Here is a 24,118-nt window from a genome sequence, read left to right on the forward strand (position 1 = left end):
TGTCACCATTGTCTTCCCCCGATGAATTGTTTTTCAAAGACAATTGCTACCTGGCGTTAGGATCTATCCGACAAGCCATTCATCCTTCACGTACTGTCTTGGGGAAAGGTTCAGATTAAAGTTAAATTCAACATCTTAAACTGCCCTTCTAAGGAGAGGGCTCCGAAAAGAGAAAGGAGAGGAGGGGGGAAACTCTCGAACTGTAATTCTCCAACCGTAGCCTACAGAAGACAGACTCTGAACATACGATATGCCTTCACCTTTAAGATGGGCTAATGAGCAAAACTATCTTGTTAAAGGTTTGTAATGATGTTAAAATGCATCTAGATTTTGAGACAATTAGGACAGAGAGAAAACATCCATCACGGGTTGGAGGATGGATGACAGGTTTTTTAACAGGATCTTGAATTGTGATCATTTTGAGAGCAGAGAAGCTGACGCGGAACCTAAAGACGAAGTCACCAAGGACTTGCTTTATTGGAGCTGAATCCCCACTTCGAATGCCTAAGGCGGGCTGTTGTACTGACTGTCACCTGGGGGACCTGGGTTTGTGGGGATGAATTTGTATGAACTCAAACAGCCTCTACAGAGTAAGGAGCCCACACATTTTATTACAGCCCCTGCTCACTGAGCCCTGCCAGTCCCCCATACCTCTGCCCCTTTGGATTATGGAGGGAAAAAAAAAAATCATTCGATTTTCTGGGTCACAGAATACAAGTTGGGTCTAGATTGTACAAGGAGCTTACACACTGAGGCAAGAGAGCGTGCAAACAGGGGCAGGAATTCTTCACCCTCTGGGCGAGCCAGTGCTTGAGACACAGCAGGAGGACCCGAGTTGCCCTCCTGGAGTCCACACTGGTTTATGTTTCTGGCCTTTATTAACCGTGTCCAACTCCAACGTCCATCTTCTCCTGAGAGGGAGAAGAGTATCTTTGAGTAGCTATGGCATCAAGGATTTCCCCCGAGCTGTTTGGTTTTCCTTTTTTTTTTTCTTTCCTATTCAGATTTCACAGCAGGCCCAGAGAAGGACCAACAGAAGCGCGAGTGTCTGAGGACGATGTAATACTGACTCCTCCTTTTTGGTACCAGTCCGTGAACCCGCGCCCCTCTCTCCTGAGATACAGTGAGGCGGGGTTGGGGGAGATGGCAGAGGAGCTGTGGGTGGAACACACTGTACCGCGTGACATCACCATCATGCAGCTGGTGCCCGACAGGACAGGGGAGCGCGCAGGAGAGCTCAGGGCTCCCGGCTCACCCCAGGGGGAGGGGGGGCAGTTCCAGGGCGGTGCCCGGCCCCTCAGGACCGCTGTCCATCCAGTTCTCGCGCGGCCGGCCCCTTGGGTGCGCCCTCTTGGTTCTGGCCTTAGCCTTCGTCCTCCCTCAGCTCGGTGGGTAGGAATTTATACTGCTGTTGGCGGATCTGGGCTAGTTTTTTCCTTGCTTCTTCCAGTTCTCGCTCTTTCTTCAGCATTTCCTCCTGGGCGGCGATGATCTAGAAGCAAAGCAACAAGCTGGATGGATCTGAAACTTTTTAGGGAACTGCCCTCCCCTCCACTGCTTGCCTCATGAGCTCCCACAGCCTCTGCTACAGTGGGACACAGCCATGTCCCGGGACTAAGTATTCTTAGCTCTGGAGACCAGCCTCCGTGCCACAGTTCGGGTTTTGAGACCAACGATCCAAGACAGTAAGCTGACTTCCGGCCACTGATTTAACAGCAAATATATACTGTGTCCCTATGATGCAGCAGGCTCTGGTGTAAGCACTTTACACGGAATGTCCCATCATCTTCATGGCAACACTGTGAAGTATGGCCTATTGAATGTCCCATTTTTCCAATGAGAAAGCTGAATCTCAGAGATGTGGGTCCGCTTTCCTGAAGGGACCCATCTGGTGGAGCAGGACCCGGCCCAGGTATTCTCGAAGCTAAAGCTGGAGTCCTTAACTACTAGATGGCTTTCATATATTTATTTCATGCTTCTAAGGTGTGATCTGAGGAATATTAGTTAATTGGTATAAAGGGGAAAGGGGAAGTCTGTGCTCAAGGAAGTCAAATAGATTTCTGAAAAGCAAAGGTCTTTTCAGAGCCTTGCTAGACTAACGAGCATCGTGATATCTGAGGAGGGAGTACAGAAGTCAGTGATTCCCAGAACTGTTTGATCAGAGACCCTTCTTCATGGAACTTCTCATGGAACTAGTGTATCAAGAAGCAGATTCTGGTAAAAATGCATCCTGGGTATTTCCAAACACAGGGAGTGGTTCAGGAAGAGCTAAGGAAGGCATGGGAATGAGTAAGTTCAGCCACGGGGCTTCAGTGCTCCTGGTGGAAAACCAATCTCATATAAAGGATTTACATTAACACATCCCAAAATGCAAGCGTGGTTTCCTGACCTTTCCACCCCACTCTCATGCACAAGAATGCAGGCCTGCGTAAGTCAGATTCTCATCCACACTTGTAAAACCTCTGGGAGAGGGTCATCGTTCATTCTTTCTCTAGGGCCAAAAATCTGGAGTGAGTAGCAGCTCCAAATGCATCATTTTATTTAAATGATAATATTGCCGTCCTCCAATTCTCTTCTCTCCCTTTTCTGTAACAGAATCCCTGATTTTTAGGTAGGTACACTGCTACTCAGAAAAGAATACTCCATTTCCCTGCCTCCTTTGCAGCTAGGCTGGCCATGTGATGAAGCTCTGACCCATGGCGTGTGAGAGCAAGTGATGCAGACGACTTCAGAGTCATGCCCGCCCTAACCTTCCGTCTTCATGCTGGCTGGAAAACGGAGGTGGTTATCAAGCCATCTTAGACCAAGATGTTGCCAAGGCAACATCTCAGGGACGGTGGAGCGGTAGGCAGCTGGAGTCTGGGTCTCAGTCACAAAGAAGCCGCCACACCATCCCTAGACTGCTTACACCCAAGCCTGTCTCACCAGGGAGAAATAGACTTCCATCTTGTTTAAGCCACTGTTATTTTGGGTCTCTGTTTTCACACAGTGCTCATCTGGGGAGTAAACGCTGTCTGGATTTAATCACACACCTGAGCAATGCCCCCTACAAACTTTGTTTTCACTACAACATCATCGTCATCGGCTTTGCCAAATGCTGCCTTCTGGGCTGCACGCACAAGATTGTCTGAGGCTCTTTTCACAGCATTTCCTGCTGCCTGGAGAGGGGACAAAACACACATTGTATCATTGGAAACAGCCATTTGGATTCAGCAAGACAGACGTGGAGGCACAGTTCATGAGACTATGAATTGATTTAACATCCGATTGTATGTAACACAGAATTTCTCTCTAGGTAGTATCCATTTCTCCATCCATCCATTGATTCTACCAACACTGGCACCTACCTAACCTTAGCTCATTCGCAGGTTAATGAGACACATTTCCTGGCTCCCAGGGAACACGCACTTCTCAGGGGAATTACAATTATGTGAATACACGATTATAGCACTCTGATATGTGTGTTAACAGAAACTTGCTCAGGGGCTGCACCCTTGGTTAGAAAGCCACCTCCCCTTGCCCCATCCCACTGAGGCATACTTGAGGACTTGGCTCAGAGATCACTTTTTCTGTCCGTCTTAGCCTTCCCCACACCCTCCCAAGTGCTCCTGGAAAGCTCCCTGCTGGCTTCTTTGCAGCCCTCACCACACTTCTGGTTGCCTCTCTTCCTCCTGGACAGTGAACAACTTGAAGGCAGGGGCTTCAAGTTGTTCAATCTCTGCATCCCCAGCACCGGGCACAGTGGCTGCCCAGGGCTGGGGGCTCACTGAACGCTTTCAGAGGGAATTAAGGGCTATGAAAGCACAACCTACCCCTGCACAGAAGGAATGGGAGCCCCACAGTAACTAGGGCCTTTACGGATGTGCTTTTAGAGTCACAGCTGGCTTCATGCCGCACGGTCAAGGATGGGGCGAGTGCAGACACACTGCAGAAGAGCTTGTCCACGTGCAGCCTAGATCTTCAGCAAGGGCTACAGCCCCCACTGGTTTACTCTTAATGCTCAAAAAGCATGGCCCAGGGGACTTGACCTCTGCCACCTGAGGTCTGGAATTTCCTTTTCACGGTGGTCACGGCTTCGTTAAATCTCCCATAGTCCTTGCCCAGCCCCCTGAGAGTCAAGGACTTGGTCTTGGGGGTGAGCCATCAGGAAGTTGAGAGTTTTCTCATTCAAAGTTAACTGGCTCATCTGGTTGGTGATCTAAAGCGGCCAAGGGGGACCACGAGGGCTCACGCAAGAAGGGGAGGGGAGGCCCATGAGCACTTGACATCATATGCTTATTCTCATCATATGCTTACTCTCAAAACAGTTTTATGAGGTCAGAAATCATTAGCCCACTTTTCTACGTAGAAAGTGAGGTTGAATAACTAATCTAAGATCCTGCCCCTGGTAAGTTATAGAGCTGCGATTTGAACATAGGCCTGTGTACCCCCAGAGAACCTCTGGGTCATTGTAAGGGATTCACACAACATTGCAGCACCTACATAAATCAGTAATGATGATAATAAGGGTGATGCTGGGTTGTATCTGTGTAAATCCTTAGGACTTACAAAAGCACCTTCACATTTCTCACCCTCATAAGAGCCAGTGCAGGCATCTCTATCCTCATTTTACAGACGTGGCAACTAAGGCCTGAAAGGTTTTGAATGACTTGTATAAGATTATGCACTTTGTACATAGTAGAGGCAGGTCTTGAACCCACGTCTCTCTTAACTCAGGATGTTTTCCAAAGGGGTGTCCCCCAAACCCATGAATCGCACATTCACAAACACGCAGCTCCCCGTTTTCCCCTGGGTTTATGCCAGGAGGAAAATGAAGGTGAGGGAGGTGGGTCAGAGAGAGACACACACAGGAAGACCGAACAACGGCCATGCACTTTACAACTTAGGAAATACGACGAGAGTCCCGAGTTTCAGTGGGATTGTTCAAATATTACTGCCATTTATGATCTTACATAAACATTTTTAGCAACATAAACAATCTGCATTACATTTATTATAGTAACAAACATCTAGAAAATTGGAAACAAATATGTCCAACGTATAGAGAAATTCTGGCATAATCAGTTGATATAATATCATGCAATCATTAAAAATGAGACCTATGAAGCATGAACCACTTAGCTTTGCACGGGGCCATTAGGAAGACTTTTCTTCAAGGAAAAAAAAAGTATGATAAAACGTGAAGTGAAAAAAATGCAGAATGTCTCTGTTAGGATGACAACTAGACAAAAGTATTTTGTGTAAGATAAAAACAGGAAGAGAAAAAAATAGCACTGGACATGTGAAGATGGTGAAGCTATGTGATCTTTTTCATTCCAACATTTCTTTCACTGTGCTTAAAATACACAATCAGGAAAACTTAGATCCACTGGGCAGAACTCAAGTGACACCTTCATAAGTGTGTTCTCTGGGCTCTGGGAAACCTTAGCAGAATCTCATATAAATTCCTCAGTCCTTTTGTTCCCTCCTTAAGCAAACACTGAATGAGAGCCTCCACTGAAACAGGTACCATCTTAGGAGTGAGAGACACAAAGATAAAGATCTGGTACCTGCACCTAAGAAGCTCACAGCCTTGTCAAAGGCGGACTAAAGATAAATGTGGTGGTACTGGGTGACAGGAACTGCAAGACTGGTCTGTCCAAAGGCTATGGCAGGGCAGAAGAGGGACTGACTGCCCAAGGTCTGGGATTCAAGGAGGGCTTCCCAGAAGAGGTGACTTTGGAGATGAGTCATGATGGATGAGTAGGAGCTCACCAAGGTTGGGCTGGTGCGGGGAGGACCCCAAGGCATGAGACCAGGAGGCACGCGTGGAGCACGTCAGTTTGGTGGCGTTGAAGGGGTAGGATGCATGGCTGCACGTGGCAGGAAATGAGAAACGTGGGACAGAGCTGGCTGATGGAAGGCCTGGTGGGTCATGCCAAGGAAGCGAGACCGCCGCCTTTGGCAACACTTACCCGCTCCAACAGGAGTGTTTTCCCACCAGCATCAGTGACCATTACCTGTAGCCGCCTCATGGCCTCCGAATCCTGATCAGCCTTCACCTTGCAGGCCACAAGCAGCTGAGCCGTGGACGCGGCAACCTGCTTGGCGGATGAGATGAGCTTCTCCTCACTGGCGTGCCCCTGCACAGAGGCATTAGCCGCCTCGCAGAGACTGCTGGTCGCAGCTGCCACCATCCGGGCCTGGGGACAGTCAACAGAGAAGTGACTTGAGGCCCAAACCTCCTGCAGGGGATCCAAAAAGCCAACGGGGAAGGAGGAGGGGGCAACTCACGGCAGAAATCAGGCCCTGTGACCATTGTCCGTCATCTGCGGCGTTGGCGGGGATGGAGCCCACCTAGAGTGGAGTATGAAAAGCAGCAATGAGAGCGGGAAGGCACAGGGTGACCTGCAGCCCCCAAACCCTACCTTGCCCTGGATTTGGAGAGAAAAGCAACTCATCAGACATGCAGCACCTCCCTGGGACTCTTGCCAACAGCACCGGCAGGAGAATGCAGCACCCTTTCCCATGCAGGACGCCAGCAGCTCCAAGACTGCCTGTCCTGACCGGTTTCCACCTGGGCCACAAGGAGGCGACCGGAAACGCTCTCAACGACCTCCATTTCACTGCCAGGTACCGCATTTCTGGGAAAATGGCTCAGGAACGATGGATGGGGCTATCTTGACACGCCTATTTCCTCTGCTGACCTTTCTCCATCTCCAACATGGGAGCCCCTGAGGTCTCTTCATTCAAGAGGTGAGGGAAGCTTAAATCTCTCCTGATTCCTGACCCTGGAAGCCACGCTGTGACTTTCTGGCAGATGATGTTAAAAAAGGGGGTGGGTCTCTCTCCGTACAATTGAGCACAGATCCTCGCCTTAAGGAAATACAGACTATTTTTTTCAGGGGTGGGGAGAGAAGTAAGAAGCTGGAAGTAAGATGTTCCCCGCTTCTGTTTAGGAATTGTTGCAACAGTGAAACATTTTCTGACCAGATGTAGAGGGAGCTACAGGAGGAAACACCTTTACACATGTGGGAGGTGCCTGGACAGGTAAGAGATGAGTATCTAAATTTGCATATGAAAGTGGGGATCTGTCAGCACATCAGGGCATGCTGAAGGTCAGGTAAGGTCCCAACGTCCTGCATATCATCTATAGTTCCCCAGGTCCAGCTGCACCTCCGTTACCAACTTTTTAAATGCTTGAATGCATAAGTTCCTTGGAGGACAGGGGCTGGGCCATAGTCAAGTTCGATTCTCTAGTATCTAGCAATGTGTCCAGCACGTAGATGGCTCTTTAATCCATGTGCAAATAAACCAAAAGTTTTAGGTAGGATGTTCTTCTCAATGATCCATTTTTGGTCTTTACGTATCGACTAGTCAACAAGTCCTAGGTGACTGAGGTCAGCACTCTTCTAGATCTACAGGGGATAAGTGAGAAGCATAAAGGGACAGATTCATGCTGGTTGGGGAGATGTACATACATCAATATTGGATACACAATGGTTTAGAAAGAGGAACCAGTGGACGTAGGTTGGATTAAGGCACAGCTAAGCTCACAAGAGACTTCATGGAGGAAAACGGAAGGCTACCGGCTGCGCATAACTGTCTGTATTACAAGTTCTTAGGTCAATGGGACTTCCTTGGTGGCGCAGTGGTTAAGGCTCCGCGATCACAACGCAGGAGGCCCAGTTTGATCCCTGGTCAGGGAACTAGATCCCACATGCATGCCGCAACTAAAAGTTCACATGCCACAACTAAGGAGCCCATGTGCTGCAACTAAGGAGCCTGCCAATGCGACTAAGACCCGGCACAACAAAATAAATAAATAAATAAATAAAATATATTAAAAAAATGATAAAAACAAAAACAACCAAGAAGACACAATCACATCCGTCATCTGTACACTGAGAGCAAAGCCCTTTTAACATCAAATACAAGTGACTGACAGTTACAGTGACCAAATTTCCCAAAGCTGGCAGGATTTCCGTGGTGCCTCTATGACTGAGAGGCTTCTCTGCAAGATGTAACTTGGATGTGGTGGTTCCATTTTGTAAGGGAATAATAGGACACAAGGAGTATTTTAAATTGGAAGGCCTTTCACATCCAGGATTAGTCTAATGTACTATTAATCCTTTGGATCACTGAAAACGAACTAGGCTTTCAGGCTAGTGCAGATGGAATCGGTGACTGGAGATGAAGCAGGTCGAAGAACTCTCAGCTTTAAAACCAGACCGGCCTTTTGTCCAAAGGGCTAAGGAAAATGCTAACTGCAGAGTTGGACGGCATTCAGCTCAACAGTCCTAAGGAAAGGAAGGGCGTCACTGGAGTTGGACGTGGTATTATAAAGCCCCTGACTACGGTGCTTATATAGCCATCCACCAGGAAAATATGAGTTTACGGCTTTAAATAGCCTAATGTACGGCGGGGAAAATAAATGTCTTGTTCAGGCCCTGATGGCTGCCTGGAGTGGAAGCTCTCCTTAACAAGAAGCAGATGACAGGCCTGGAAGCTAAACCCTTCATTCTGTCTGCCAGGCTGAAGCAAACAGAGTATCCAATGATATGGGCAAAGCCAGGCGAGTCAGGGAGGGAAGGGGCGGCACGGCTTCCTTGGTCAGGACACAAGCGGTATCGCCTTTTTCTTAGTATTCAGAGGCTCTTGCTGTGTGAACTTTCCACCACTTGGCCAGTGGGGTTTACACACCTTTCCTTGGGCCACCAGCTCCCTCTGGGCTGCCGAGGCCGATTTGACCAGGGCACTTGTGGCAGCAGCAATGGATTTAGCAGCTTCCAAGATCTGTTCTTCAAAATCCAGGGTCTCATCCGCTTGCTATAACCAAAAGAAAACAGCATCACATGCAATTCATATCCCCAAAGGGCGCTTTCTGCTAAATGACTTACTTCTTGGTCACCTGGCTCTTCCTCCGTGCGTGGATTTTTATCGACAAACCACACCCAGGGTAGAAAGGCTGAAGCTGGCTGGATGCCTCTCCATCTGCTGCCTCCCCCCACCCTTCTCTAAAAGATAAAAACCGCCAGCATTGAGGTTCCTTACAAAGTTCAAATCAGGAAATTCAAAGACAGACTTTCCACACCAGAATCTTTAAAAACACATCAATTCACTGGGAATAAAATGCATTCGAAGGGTTCCATTAGCATCAATAACCCAAATCAAAATAATCAATAACTGAGATCCAAAGAGTGGGTGGTGGCACACTATCCCACAACTCAAGGCTCAGAAAAGTGGGTTGAGAAAACAAAAGATGGCTATTAGCTGCGAAAAACCTTATTGCTCTTGGGTGAAAACAAAAGTAAAACAGAATTTGCATTTCTGTGGCTGAGCAGAGAGTCACACGCCAACCAGAGATCACCAGTGGTGGAGAAGAAATTGGGGCAACGCGACATCAAGGTGGAGCTTACCCCTTGGAAACCCGAGGCACGGCTCCACCTGGGGAAGAACACTGGCTCCCCCCCGCCCCCCCCCCACCGCACAGGTACTATCAGGCCGTTAGGGCTCTGCTCTAAATACACCATCACCAGGCCCCCTGCTGCCAAACGCCTGGGATGTTGGAAAGAATCAACATCAACAAAAAAACCAACTTTTGGGAAGGTGGGCAAGTGTAAAGACCCTGGTCCCAGGCTGGGTGGGACGGAGCATCACAATACAGGGTAGTCAGACTAGATGACCGCCAAGGTCCCCGCCAGCAATATTGCTCTGTGAATCTAAGCCAGTATGGTTAAGTGCCCCTTCGGTCACAGAATGCTGAAGATGTGGCTGGTACCTTTCAGGCATTAAGAGATGATGGTCAGGTACAGCAATACTTTTGTTTGTGTGTGTCGGTAAAATATATATAACACAAAATTTACCCTTTGAACCAATTTTAAGTATACGATTCAGCGGCATTAAGTACATTCCCAATGTTGTACAACAGCGATACGTTTTTAAGAGCGCCTACTATGTGCAGGTATTTTGTTAGGCACTTCCACGTGCATTAACTTGTTTAATCCTCACCAAAAAAGAGAGTAAAAATCGTATATAGTAGTTATCTTTATCCTTATATTTATAATGGGAACATGCAGGCTTAGGGAGGTGGAGTATTGGGCCAAGATCATGTGGCAGCGTGAAGAATCTAGACCAGATCTAAACCTAAACTTCTCTGCCTCCATCATGATATGTTCTTCCTAGATGAGGCCACCAAGTTGGGCATCAGTGAGGAGTGACTTCATGCTGGAGGCTCTAAGTCGGCTCACTAATGGGCCCATATGAACCATCAGACGGGATGGATACACAGATACAATGCTTTTCCAGTTCCCTATTCTTTAGCATCTCTCCTGGTTCAAGATGTGGCCATTCCTACTTTTGTTTTTATAACCCATGTTATCAGAAAAACATTTCCGAGCACATCTAGTGGAACTGAAGAATGACAGCAGCATTTGAGATGTTCTGAGACAGAAGCAGTATTTCTTTCCTATTTCTGACAAAGTCTTGCTCTAGGAGCATTTAGGACAGATATGGATTCCGTTCCAATAGATTAATTTTGGATTCCTCATGATGGGGCGGGGAAGCTTGTGACAGCGGTGAAATACAAAATTTGTTCACTGAAACATAAAACGACTCATTTTAAGACACTCTGGCATAAAAGGAACTGTTATACATAAGCCACAAGAAATGGCATTGGGCTGTGATAGGTATATTCAATGACCTTGAATTAAGAGCTTTTCTGGAAATTCGTTCTGCAAAAGAAAGTCAAGCATATAACAGATTAAGGCACTGGGGAAATCACAGAGTTTCTGAGTCCAAAGGGAGCTCCTCCCCATTTTGCAGATGAGGAAATGGAGGCCCGTGGTGGCTCCCAATGTCTTCCAGCCCCTTGCTGCAGGTGCAGGGGGCCTCAGCTATGCTATGGGTTCCAAGGATGAGTCCACTTCACAGCAGGTTTCTGATTTCCCCAATTTTAAAATGCACAAAAATGGAATTTCCCCAAAACTAAGTGCTAACTCTAAGCATGGATAGATCTGAAAGAATATCTCATTAGAACTGATTGAAAAGGGCTCTCCCATATCTTTCGCTGCCCTGGCTGGTTGTTTTTTTTTTAAACACATGTTCGAAATACATACTCAACTTGGAAATATTTCTGACAGCCACAGATTTTTCCTGCAATGGCAAGTGCTGTAATGCCCTTTGATGAATTTTTCTTTTTCTTTCCATAAGATCTCTAGACTTTAAAATGGACGTGGCAGGAAGCCTTATCTCTGAGAGACATTTCCTCTGATTAAAAAGTATGAGAGAGTTTCCCAAGAAAAAGGATTAATAAAGCCGACTGTGATGGAGGGCAAACATTTAGATGCTGCAGTTGGGCAGAGTTCCATGATGAGATCTGCCTTCTACCTGCAGGATTGGTACCTTTCTGTGGGCCAGGTTTACCATTAAGACTAAATGCCCACTCTGTCTCTCCTGCTGAAATGAGACATAATGCGGATGTTTCCTCATACCATACAACTTCTAGCCTGAGAAAATGGGATCTCCCCAAGCCAAGGAGACTTGGTGAAAAGCCACGGCACCCAAGTCCAAATTCCCATTGGCTTCAGCTCCCACCAGCGTACAGAATGGAATCTGGGAGAGGGGTGTGAGGGCAGTGAGAGAAGGGAGGACATGTGCTTAACCACGGCGCAAAAAAGGAGAGAAATGGAATTGGCTTGGGCTTTGAAGGACTTCCCTGAATAAAAGGATCACAATTAAAATGCAGGAATTGTTAATAGAACAAACCCCACTGTAGCTGGGAGATTGAGGAGAAGAACAGTAAGTTGGAGCTGCTGCAAGGGGACCCTGGGGAAGAATCTGGAGTCCATGGCGTCTGGATGTAAGGAAATGCTTTCCCTCAATGGGCTGCTAAATGGACAGCCCTTCCTTGCTCAGATCACCGAGGATCTGGTGGAAGATGCAGGTGGTATGGGCTACCATGCAGGGAGTGCTGGTCTGGGCTCAGGAGAACAGACACACCAGTCAGCTGAATCCTACCAGCCTGCTGTCTCCTCCAGGGCATGGACCGTGTTTCATCCAACTTACATCTCTGGAGCACAACGTTAGGTAGGAAAGCCCATGTGATAAAGCTTTGTTGAGAGAATGTATCCATTTAAGATGAGTCTCTGAGTACCGGAGTTCAGCCAGAGAACAATTTACATAGTAAGAGAAGGGGAGATGCATGGAGTAAGTGTCCCCATCAGTAACTTTCCATTCCTGATTCCTGGGGACGATTGGACACACACATCAAAGCACTGGCTCCTGCCCTGTGGAATGCTGTGGGTTGTTAATTGTATGCTCTATCTGTATCCCTCAACTGGCACTCATAGTCTCTGACACTGACTCATGCATATACAGATGCAAAACACAGCAGCATTTTACTAAGAGGCTCTCTTAACAAAATAATGTCACAGATGTGCAAACTAACAGTCTTCCCTGCTTAATGAAGGTGTCAGCCGCAGCCTCTGAGAGCTGAATCCATCTTCTCATCCCCTGTACAATGCTCTTTCCCTGGTCCCCTCCACTAGAAAAGACCGTTGGCCAGGTCACTTGTAGCTCTCAGCAATTGTCCTTCCAGGACTGTCTAGCAGACTCTAGCCTTGTCTTTTCGGTAGCTTTGAGAAAAGTCTAAGCACCCCTTTGCTGGTATTTTTCTTGTTTGGTGACCTTCTCCAGAGCTCCTCTTTTAAAAAGTTAGAGGTCTGGCGAGATTCCTCTTGGGAAAGGCCACACTTTGGGCTGACTCCCTGGCTGCCTGCTTCCCACTCTTGGGAGAGCATTTGAGACTCCTGTTGTGCTGATAGAGAGGGGGAAGGAGGGTGGAAAGGGGGACAGAAAAGGGGAGGCCTTTCCTCATTTTTATTTTGTCTTTTGGCCTTTCAGGGATTCTTGTAATAGGAACAAATCTGACTCCATATTGGATCTGTTTCTTTTACTTTAACCTCTGTATTCTACTGCTTTTGCTATAAGAATGTTGCCTGTAGCGTGAAATTTACAAGCTAGCCCATTGTCAAGGCTCTGACCTTTAAAGGTATAACACTTTTCCATTCATATAGAGATAAAAAGTTGCAGGACAGAGAATAACATGTGTCTGGTTGGAGGTTTATAGGAACATTGTGATCAGACCTACTGGGACAGCTGCAAGAACAAAGGATCCCGGAACCAAGAAGTTTGCAGCAGCCAACCACACCCCCTCCCCTTTTAGTATTAAAGGAGGCTGAATCCTAACTCAGGGAAGATGGTTCTTTGGGACATGAGTCCATCATCTTCTCAGTCTGCTGTCTTTCCAAATAAAGTCACTATTCCCCACCCCAACACCTCATCTCTCAATTTACTGGCCTGTTGTGTGGCAAGCAGTACGAGCCTGGACTTGGTAACATTCTGAGAACATAATGTTTGTGTCAATTCATTCCTTTCCTGAAACTACCTTCCCTCCTACATAGCCGATAGGGCTGTTATAAATAAATTATTAATATACACAGAGCATAACTGACTCATAGTAAATGCTCAATAACTGTTAGAATTAATTTCATTTTTCTTTCTATTACTACATATATTTTTTGTGGTTTCAAAAACTGTTGTTCAGACTTTTAGTCTGTTTCTCTGCCTGAACGCTGTTTTCCGCTCATAATTCTAACAAAGATTCTAGCTGCCATTTCTGACTACAACCTACAATATAAATAAAAAACACAAATCAAAGATAAAGTGTCAAGTGCCGCTACTGCTTCTAGCTACTCCCTTGACACCCAACCAGGAGACAGACAACTGGGTTTCAGTCTCTGCTCTGCGCTTTTGGCCACGTGATTTTGGGGAATTTGCTGCTCTTCTCCAGGTATCAAACAAACATTTTCTGTTTGTAATTTCAAGAGCAAACTCAACCCTCCTGGTCCTTTAGCTCTGACATGTTATGGTTTCAGGTGAAACCCTTTTAAAGAATGCATGGACTAAAATTAGCACAGACTCCTTTTTCTTTTGCTTCCACTCTTTTGGCCTCCTTCCTGCAGTATCTTTCCCAGCCTCCACCAGGCCCATCCTCCCAGACAGGTCCTTGGGCATGCGTCTAGCAGAGGAAGAACACTTCCATCTGTGGTCCTCTTTCTGGCCTTTTTCTTTGTGAATTACATCCCTGTGGCCCCTTCCCCTGATGGACCTGACAGTGAAGGAGTCAAAGGCACCCATAGGAGATGGCCAAAGGGTCACTGCCCTGATTTCTACCTCCCTCCTTGAAAATCTCCTTTGAGGGACCGCCTTGCTGAGAACTGATAAGCACAATGGTCGTTTCTCTCACAACTGGCTACAAAAACCAGATTACAACTCACGGCACCGTCTTTCCAGTTAGGAATCATGCTTTTTCCTGTGTTACCGAAAGCCTTGTAGGATGCTTACTATTAAAAACAAGGTCTTATCACATCACAAATTTAAAAAAAAATTCTTTGGGTATAATTTTTTTTAAGTGTGAACATTTGCATATAATTTAAATGTCCTTGAGGGGAAAAAATGGAGGCCAACACTGAGAACTCCCACAACACAAGTGAAGCATTTTCCTGCCAGGTGGAAGCCTGAGTGGAACAGGCAGCTCTGTTTCTCCTTTGTTTGTAGCCAGTTTGGCCGCTACCAGTTTGCTGCTGATACTGAGTTGAGTGGTGCGTGGGGGGAGACCTTAGCCTGTACCCAAAGACCTGAACGGTCTGCGAACCTGGTCAGGTTCTCTTCCAGAGGACCCATGGGTGGGCTGTCTTTAGGACCACCACGTTTACTAGTCCTAATAAAAGGGAAACTTCTCAGAACCACTGGAACTGCCAAGAGACCAGAGCTGTTCAGCTGGCCTTGGCTCCCCCTGGGTTGGCCTGGTCCCAGGGGAAACTCTGGGGGAACTGTCAATGGACAAAGCAGGTGACAGAGAGAAAGCACTGCCAAATGGTAATGCCAGCAACCTGGGGAGGGACCAGCCTCTGCATCCAGACGTGGAGTAATGCATGTTCCTGCAGCGTCTGAGGGACAAGGTGTGAGCATGCTCGGTTAGTATCTTGGGGGAAGTTTTCCCACACTCGCCACCACTTTATTTTTTAATGAACAGTAATACCACTGGGATAATCTTTTAACTGCTATTTCTGTTTTTTTTCCTTTATGTCATTCCAGGTTTATTCTACAGATATATATCTATCCATTCCTCCTTGATCAGAATCTATTAATTGCTATTTCGGTTTGATAGAAAAATCTTAAAGATGTGTAATACTCTCAAAAAAATAAATATGAAGGCACCTGAATGTCTATCTAGGAAGCCTGGATGAAGAACAGATGACAGAATTCTTTCAAAGATTTAATCAGGTAAATTTGCCACACTGTAAACTCACGTGACATGAATTGTGTGTGTGTCTGAGAAGGCTCTGGGAGACCCACTACTTTACCTGGCGGGGAGTCACGTGGGAACACGCACTGGCTGAACGCCCCACTCACCTTCACTCCTCCCCCGACCTCGCGTCTCCTGGCCTGAAAACAGCCAGTGGCACAAGAGCTCAATGTCACGCTCTGGCTACAGAAAAAATGCTGTATCCTCCTTCTCCCTGAACATCTGGTAGTCTTTCCCCCTTCACCCAATAATCAGTAGAGCATGCTGGTCAACAGCAAGATGTACGAAACAAAGATACATCAATTTTAATGTACAGGCTTCAAAGTTCAGGTTCTTTTAAACTGTGCTTTTCGTTATTCAGAAGACCTTGCTGTTGCTTTTCCATGACAATTTGTCATTTTGGTCAAACAACTTTAACTGGACTTAAAACAATGCTCTCTAGTTGCGTGAAGGTAGCACTGATTGTGGCAGCATCTTGAAAACCGTCTGAAAGAGTTCCTGCTGGTGCACAGCCACTGCTGTCTCCTCAGTGGAGAAGGATCCCAAGGACAGGTTCCACTTCCTAACTCTGGAGGCTGGGACTCCAACACTGTATTTTCCCCTCCCCTGCTGCTCTGACTTGTCACTAGGCAGTCCCTGCGAGCAGCAGCGTGGAGATGGCTCCTAGACCCCAAACAGGGGAAGCTTTCCTGACCTGCCTGTTCACACCACTGGCTCACTACCTGCATGGGGTACTGTTTGCATATTCAGGAGTGTCCTTTACTAGAGCACGTCCTCTTTGCTCCCCACATCGGAGCCATTAGCACAATAGTTCTCTTTTCAGAAAGCAGTGCTCTAAGTATTTTGTTGAGAGAGAACAGAATGAACTCACACATACTTCACAGGCTCTTCCAGGAGGAGGAGGTCAAAGTCAACTAAAGAAGTCTGTTATATGCCAGAAAAAAATGTTTCATAATCCTGAACTTCCTGTTGCCCCCAATTAGGCTGTGGAATTACTTTCTGATTGTCGGCATATTCTAAATATTATCAACCTCTACTGACAAGTTAACCTATAACAGGAAACTCAACAGACAGAGTATAATCCACACTGTGTTATCTTTATTAGATATACTTCGTCCTCCAAAGTTTATATGAAGCCCAGTGACTCACCATCCATACATTTGGTTTGGCTGGTCTGGTTCATACATTTTGTTACTCTGGGTGTAAAGGAACATTACATAGTTGATTCGTGCTTGAATTTTTGCTGAAAGATTGATCATGAAAATGACTAATTTCTAAACTGAAGATCAGGATAAAACTGAACTAAAATGAAATATAAATGCAGATGTGTTTGGAGGTTATAATCCTGACCCCGTATCACAAACATGGGTTTTCTTTTTCCCCACCGAGCACATCCTTTAAGGACTCATCACTGCACAAAACTAAACTATACATAATACCTCAAGCTCTTATGAAACATCAATAATTACGATTTGTTTCTAAAATAAACAAAAGAATCTAGCAGTACGGATACAGGCTTTAAATGCTACAAGAAGAAATGGGATATAACCTAATGAAATGTAATGAGCACTCCATCTTCTAAATCTACTTGTGATTCTAACATATTCTTTCCTGTTGCCTTCTAAGCTATATTAGGAACCCCCGGAGACAGGGCAAGACACTGTAGGAATATGTTTGATATATAGTTGGATTAAATAACAACCTAATATATCAAACATATCACACAGAGGCCTGCAGAAAGGCATCCAGGTCTGACTGAGCTGAGAATGGGCACAGCATGGCAGGCTGCAGCCGCGGGGGGGGTGGGGGGGGGGGGTGGGGGCGGGGAGGGAGTTGGTGGGGACGCCATTGGGGCACCTCTTTTACCTGTCTGTGGAGCACAGTGTGTCTGCAGGTGTGGAAACGGCGCCATCATTAGTATCATAGGCACATGCACCAGGGCTCACCGACATTCTCATTTTGCCTTTACACCATCTTCCCAAGCAAACAGTGGACTCAGCGATGCCAATCTGTTATTTGTGTCTGGGCGATTCCAGGCAAAAAGAGGTGGTTATGTTTTAAGGGCCTGAGGTGGGAATATACCAGGAACCATCTTCAATAAACCCCAGACCACTCTATTATTAAAATAGGCAACCTGAGAATGTGGTGAGCAAAACAATTTAAACAAAAACATTGCCCATCTCCCAAACTCCCTCAAAGCAGTGCAAATGCTTCCCAGATATGGAAGCAAAGCATATTCACCCGATAGTGGGGTGCCTGCAGGTTTGTATGTGAGTTACAGGGGTAGAGGTGAAACAGCAATTGCTTGCTTACAGAATCCTGAGGATTTGTGATTAATTTGATTGAGTTTAGTTTTGGAAGGGGATGGGAAGAACTGGTTAATCTCAAAAGACTGGTTGACTTTTGATGTTAGATTGGGATTTTTTTCTTTTTTTAAACCGGGGAAAAATTCCTTCTTGAAGTCAAGAAAGATATTTTTTTTCACGTCGGTATTACTACAGAGCAAATGGCACTCCCAGACAGGCACAAAAACTGTGGTTTAGGTTGATGATTTCTTCAAAACAGTTTTATGGATAACGTAATCCATGTGGTGGGAGCCTCTGGTCACTGGGTAGAGTAAGACTTCAGAGATCATTCTAAAGACTCTAGAAGAACCAAGTACCCTTCCTAATAGGAAGATGGGAGTGACCTAGAGTAGGTACCTCCAAGGAAGGGACTCAAATAAACAGTTATGTCAACTGTGACCTTGGCTTTCTGTAAAAATCCACACCACACTATAAACAGAAAGGCTAGATGATCCTAGGGCAGTGTAGGGAACGCCCACTGGCCCAGTGTGGCAGTCATCACAAACTTTTTAAGTGCTGTTATTTTTAAAACATTGTCTTACAAAATTTTAAAACATAGACCCTCCCATCACTCCAATCCCACCATCATTCTTGTCCATCCCCCACCTGTCTCCTTCATTCACAAGTGCAAGAGCTCAGAAGGGCCCTGCAAAAGACAATGGGAAAGGGATTGGGACTGCAGCTCTTAGGGTATGGTGAAGGGTCAACGTGAATTAGCGCCAAGCTACTTCTCCAGGAGAAAGAGCATCAACTGACATGGCTCCAGAACCAGCAGACAGAAGCTTCCCCGAGAGAGGAAAGTATGTGGTGAATCAGATAAGGAAAAGGAAAAACGAATTAAGTTTAAGGTCTCTAAATCTCAGTCAATGGCTGCTGCTTCTTAGCTGAAAGTACATTTTCTACTCACGATTAACTTATTTTTATAAAGCAGAAATAAAGCCAAGTCCAGAAAATGGAGTTGCCCTTACACCTACACTTAGCTCTGAAGTTTGATGAGAAAAACTTGGACAAACTTAGACCACCTAAGACCCTCAGGTAAGGCCAGTAAAGAGGACCCTAGCAAACTCAAAACCCAGAGGCCAAAAATCTTAAATTACATCTTGATGAGAAATTCTAAAAATGCCTTTATTAAATCTAGAGTGACAATTAGGAGACTGGCTCTAAGAATTCCATGGTTTTGAGAATGTCCGCAAGTCTAAGAGATTCACTATATGTCCAAGTCTATTTTACATACAGCATCAGCCCGGGAACTGCTTTTGAGTGCTTTGGTATATTCCAGTACTCAAACTCCATTCTTAAGTTTTTGTTTTTTTTTTTTAAAAAGGTAGAATTTTAGGCACCTGAACTGGGAGATCCAACTTTTTTGTTTTTGAAGAGAAGAGCCAGGTTTTAATTCCTAAGGTATCTGGATCCTTGGAAGGGAGGTGGGGTTACAGGAACCAGTAGGGACTTGCTTGAATAGAAAGATAAAGAGGCCTCCTCTGGTTCTACCATCTTCCCACTGAAGACAGCCATGGGGGCAGGGGGACTGTGGCTTCTTTACAGGGTTGGGCTTTGCCCCCTGGACAGCACCAGGGCACCATTCTTTTTTGTAATAATTGTCCTCTCTACTGTCCTTACGTAAAGTATCTCTTTCTTTTAAATGACTTTCTCTTAACACATACTTATGATCTTAGTAACTAAGTTCTCAACATTTATCTAGATGACAAACATAGATGGAGAAAACACACCAGCCAACCACAGTCTCCAGCATATACTGAAAAAATCTGTTACCGGGTCCACTTTTGAGGTTCACACTACTCTCTATTGATTTTAAGAAAAGGAGAGACCCAGCATTGCTATTTCTGGTGAAAAGCATTATGGAAACCAGAAAATTAGAGGGTGACAATCTCACATTCAGCAACGGGGACTTTCTATAGAAAACATCCAACACCTGCTTTATGTAACAGTGGAACGAAGTCAAGATTTTAAAGGCCGGGATTCTTCCTCTCGATACCCAAAGGTATTTCTTGGGATGGTTAACCTGAAAGACCCACCCTTGGGTTTTTTTCCATACCCTGTAAAAAGGTGCTGGGCAGGTAGAACAGGTTTGCAGCTTGCTAGTCCAACCCCAGGGAAGGAGACGAGCTCCCTGCAGCCCATCTGGCTCCATTTCACAGCCATCTACCGGGAGACCTACTGACATCAGACAAGCAGCCACACGTGGACACTCACTTTTGGTTTTGCTCTTGGCTTCAGCTGCTCTAACTTCTTAGCAGCAGCCTCAATGGATGCTGCAGCCCCCAGTAATTCTGTTTCTGCAATGACGGTTGGGTCTTCTGGATCCACCCACTCTGTTCCTAAAAGCAGTCCAAAGAGGGTCATTCTTGGTAGCTGCAGACCTCAGGGCAGTGACTTAATTACAAATGATATCACGATTTGCATGCAGGCATGCTCCATAAGCTGACTAGCTGCGTTGTCCTAAGGGATCTTTTCTCCAGCTGTCACTAACATCAGCTGGGTGCAGGGGTCGGGGTGGGGAGTGCCTGTCTGACCCTGATTTTCTCAATCAGTTGTATAGACAGCCCTACCACAGGATCAGTCATCAATGATAGTTTCAAAAATCGAGATCTCATTGACCAAGGCCTGCTTGAGTTTTACTCTGACTTGTAACTTAGAGTTCATGAATGCAAGTAAGCATCCTCAGGAGACTTGAGACTATGCTGAGCACAGAGATTTGTCATTCTTTTCTCCTGGGAACTCAGGAGGAACAGCCATTCCCCTCAAATGCAAACAAAGGGAAACTGGTAAGAAAACCCCTCCCGGGTGAGTTGATTGCTTCTTCATAACCACGAAGGGGTGTGCAAACAATATACTACCCAGATAGCACCGTTTCTAAACATCAAGTGTATTATTTAAGTGAGAGTAAATATTCTGATGAAGGAAAATGCAGTTAAAAATGGATGGCAAGACCCTTAAAAGAGAAGTGAGCGGTTCTAGATGGATCATGACATTTAAGTTAAAGGACGTAATACAAAGGCTGGAGAAAAGATTTGTTTCAGGAGAATAGTAACTTTTTAAGTCTAACTCTACTCCCATTTGCTTCTTAAAAAAAGTTCCTCACTGTGTTCCTTTTGACTTCATTTGCCAAGAGAGGGCCTGTGTAGGCTGCCCATCCTCTCTGCTCAGTTTGCTGTCTAGGACTGCCCCACAGGACGACACGAGAGAATCCAGCTTACCTTTCATGGCCTCCGCTGCCTGGATGAGCTCGGTCACGGCACCGGCCACGCGCTTGGAGAAAGCAGCCAGCTGGTGCTTGAGTTCTGGGGTTGGTTTCTGAAGAATCTATGGGTGAAGAACAAGCCAAACGCATAAGGAAGGCGGTAGCCATTGTGACAGGAAGCCCACTCTTGCTGGTGTACGCAGAGCTAGACATCCTGGTTTGAAGTTGCAACTCTGTCACCAAGTGACTTTAGAAATTTAGGGGAAAACACATAAGACGCACTGGCCTTCAGTTTCCTCATGTGAGAAATGAAAAGCTGGGCACCAGGAGTTTTCCTAAGATCTATTCTGACATACTTCCCTAAGATCACAAGGGAGATGAAGTTCTTATTTGTCCTTTTGTTTGTACCTAAAACAAACATACGCACACAGAAATTACCCAAAATGTAAGAATGCTCTGAGTGAACATGAATGTCCAAGGCTGCAGGTCAGCTGGTGTTTGTGACAAAGCAAATATGGGGTCAGAAGAAAAGTGTGACTCAGGTGGGGTCTTGGAGACAAAAACCTCTCTGAGAAGGGCTGTTCCTGAAAGGACAATCCATTTCCAGGGTTTTGACTGCAAGCTCTCCTGGGAGAAGTCCTGTGGACTTTCCTTCTTTTAAACCTAGTTTAAAGGGGTTTTAAGTTTGTTTCTTGCTGGTGTTAAAAAAGATACTAAAAATCTACCCCTAATCCAATTTAAAGGACATCCTCAGCTGATTTCTTCTCAAATTCATTCAAGAATGGAATTATGAAATGGATGAGAGCTCCCTACCATCTTCCACCATGGATTTACATCTGACTTACACCACCTTGTTCCTCCCTAATCTTGAAATTCTTCTTTCAATATTCTTTCCTGCATCTCCTACCCATGCTTCAGAGGGGTCATCTTGAGATTTAGAAATGCTAAGACATTCAGGAGGAAAGCACCACTGCTGTCTCTCTATGGACAATTCTGAGCAGCAGACAAAGCCTGGGCTTTGGTATTGGACAAACCTGTGTTTCAAACCTAGCTTCACCTGCTCCTGGTTTGTGAACAATGGGCAGATTACTGAACCTCTCAGAACCTGTTTACTCATCTGTAAAACTGGGATAATGCCTACTCCTCAGGAGTGGCATAAACATCAAATGGAATAACCCATGAGAAGTATCTTGCACAATGCCTGGAACACAGTAGGCATTCATTAAATGTTAATTCCCTTCGTGGTATCCCATACCCTTTTCACCTGACCAGGTATCGTACTCTTTCTTACGAGTGTGGAAAAGATGTCTTTTGGACCCCAAAACTGTAAGAGAACTTTAAAAGAAGCTTGGTAAAAAAAAATCTGGGGTTGGGGGAGTTAATGGGGTTATACTTTTTTTTTTTTTACATCTTTATTGGAGTACAATTGCTCTACAATGGTGTGTTAGTTTCTGCCCTACAACAAAGTGAATCAGCTATACATATACACATGTTCCCATATCTCTTCCCTCTTGTGTCTCCCTCCCTCCCACCTTCCCTATCCCACCCCTCCAGGCGGTCACAAAGCACCTAGCTGATCTCCCTGTGCTATGCGGCTGCTTCCCACTAGCTATCTACCTTACGTTTGGTAGTGTATATATGTCCATGCCTCTCTCGCTTTGTCACAGCTCACCCTTCCCCCTCCCCATATCCTCAAGTCCGTTCTCCAGTAGGTCTGTGTCTTTATTCCTGTCTTATCCCCAGGTTCTTCATGACATTTTTTTTCTTAAATTCCACATATATGTGTTAGCATACGGTATTTGTCTTTCTCTTTCTGACTTACTTCACTCTGTGTGACAGACTCTAGGTCTATCCACTTCATTACAAATAGCTCAATTTCGTTTCTTTTTATGGCTGAGTAATATTCCATTGTATATATGTGCCACATCTTCTTTATTGGGGTTACACATTGACCAGCCCCAGACACACCAGTGCATAGAAGACATTATGTTACACACTTGAACTGATTAGTCAAAGATTCTTGAGCAACCACTTCCCAGGCTCTATTCCCTACCCTCCTTCCTCTTGCAATCTTCTAAATTTTATATTTGCTACTGTTCTGAGTTCAGCTGCTCTGTTATTCTCATTCCCTCACCCTAGGACCTATCTACACATAGCACCATGCAGATATTAACTCAGTACAAACCAGTGAATGAGTGAACAAATGAATGAATGAATAACAGACCAACACACTACTGGAGACAAGTCCTAATATGATGGCATCCTAGACTAGTTCCAGAAGATCACCAGAACCATGGAGAGGTGGAGGGGAGGGGTTAGATGCCTTTTACTTTTTTAACACAGCCAGTTGGCAGGCAACTGAATTTAGGGTAGGTTCTAGAGTCAATGTACCTCAGTAACAGTGGTCCAGTTACTTATCTTCTCTCTAAGCCTCAGTTTACTTATCTATTAAATGAGCACAACAAACAGTCCTTTCATTATAGAGCTGTGGTAAGATTGTACAAATTAATACATAATTTAATACAGTATACATTTCCATCAGGACTACTGATGGAATTGGTCCGATGTACGGTCTGGGCACCAGAATTTCTAAAAGTTCTCCAGGCGGTTCTCATTTGCAGCCAAAGTTGTAAACCATTGCTCTAGATCAAATGGGCATTTGCCACTACCTAACTGTAAAAGGCTTGTACTGTATTTGTCTGAAACAATACATGTTGTAAGGCCACTAGGTGAATAATGGCTACAGCTCTGGGACTAAAGAGCAAAGGAGTCCACAGGCTTTGCTATTTGCTTTTGCTACAGTGGTTAACACAACGTGAATAAGCAAGGGGTTAAAGGTATGATGGGGAGACTCACAGTAAATGGTGCAAGACTGCGTGTTTTCCCCTAAGACCAAGAATAAGGTAAGGATATTCATCCTCACACTTCCATCAGTATTGTACTAGTATTCCTGGCCAGTGCAGCAAGGCAAGAAAAAGAAATAAATGGCATGCAGATGGAAAGGGAGAAGTAAAATTGTCTTTGTTCATAAATAACATGAATGCCTATGTAGAAATTTCTAAGGCATTTGTTTAAAAAAAAAAGGGAAAAAAAGCTAGAATAAATGAGTTAAGCAAGGTCACAGGATATATTTCTATATGCAGTAAAAAATTGAGAATTTTGAAAAAAGCAATACCATTTATAGTAGCATAAAAAATCATGAAATACCTGTTAAGTTAAATA

The 24,118-nt window shown here is 45.3% G+C and overlaps 1 protein-coding gene across 1 annotated transcript in view; it reads right to left on the minus strand.

Annotated features, from left to right (window-relative positions):
- Nucleotides 1–463: 463 nt before the first annotated feature.
- TLN2 (talin 2) overlaps nt 464–24,118 on the minus strand; it is a 450,837-nt gene continuing 427,182 nt past the window's right edge. The window contains exons 53-59 of the mRNA XM_060005857.1: nt 20,913–21,018; nt 19,909–20,033; nt 8,683–8,808; nt 6,274–6,336; nt 6,000–6,182; nt 3,033–3,158; nt 464–1,492 (exon numbers count right to left, since the gene is read on the minus strand). Of these exons, the coding sequence (XP_059861840.1) occupies nt 1,364–1,492; nt 3,033–3,158; nt 6,000–6,182; nt 6,274–6,336; nt 8,683–8,808; nt 19,909–20,033; nt 20,913–21,018 (858 nt within the window). The 3' untranslated portion in view covers nt 464–1,363. The remainder of the gene's footprint in view (nt 1,493–3,032; nt 3,159–5,999; nt 6,183–6,273; nt 6,337–8,682; nt 8,809–19,908; nt 20,034–20,912; nt 21,019–24,118) is intronic.

The sequence above is a fragment of the Delphinus delphis genome, chromosome 2, assembly GCF_949987515.2.
Source record: "Delphinus delphis chromosome 2, mDelDel1.2, whole genome shotgun sequence".
Lineage (NCBI taxonomy): Eukaryota > Metazoa > Chordata > Mammalia > Artiodactyla > Delphinidae > Delphinus > Delphinus delphis.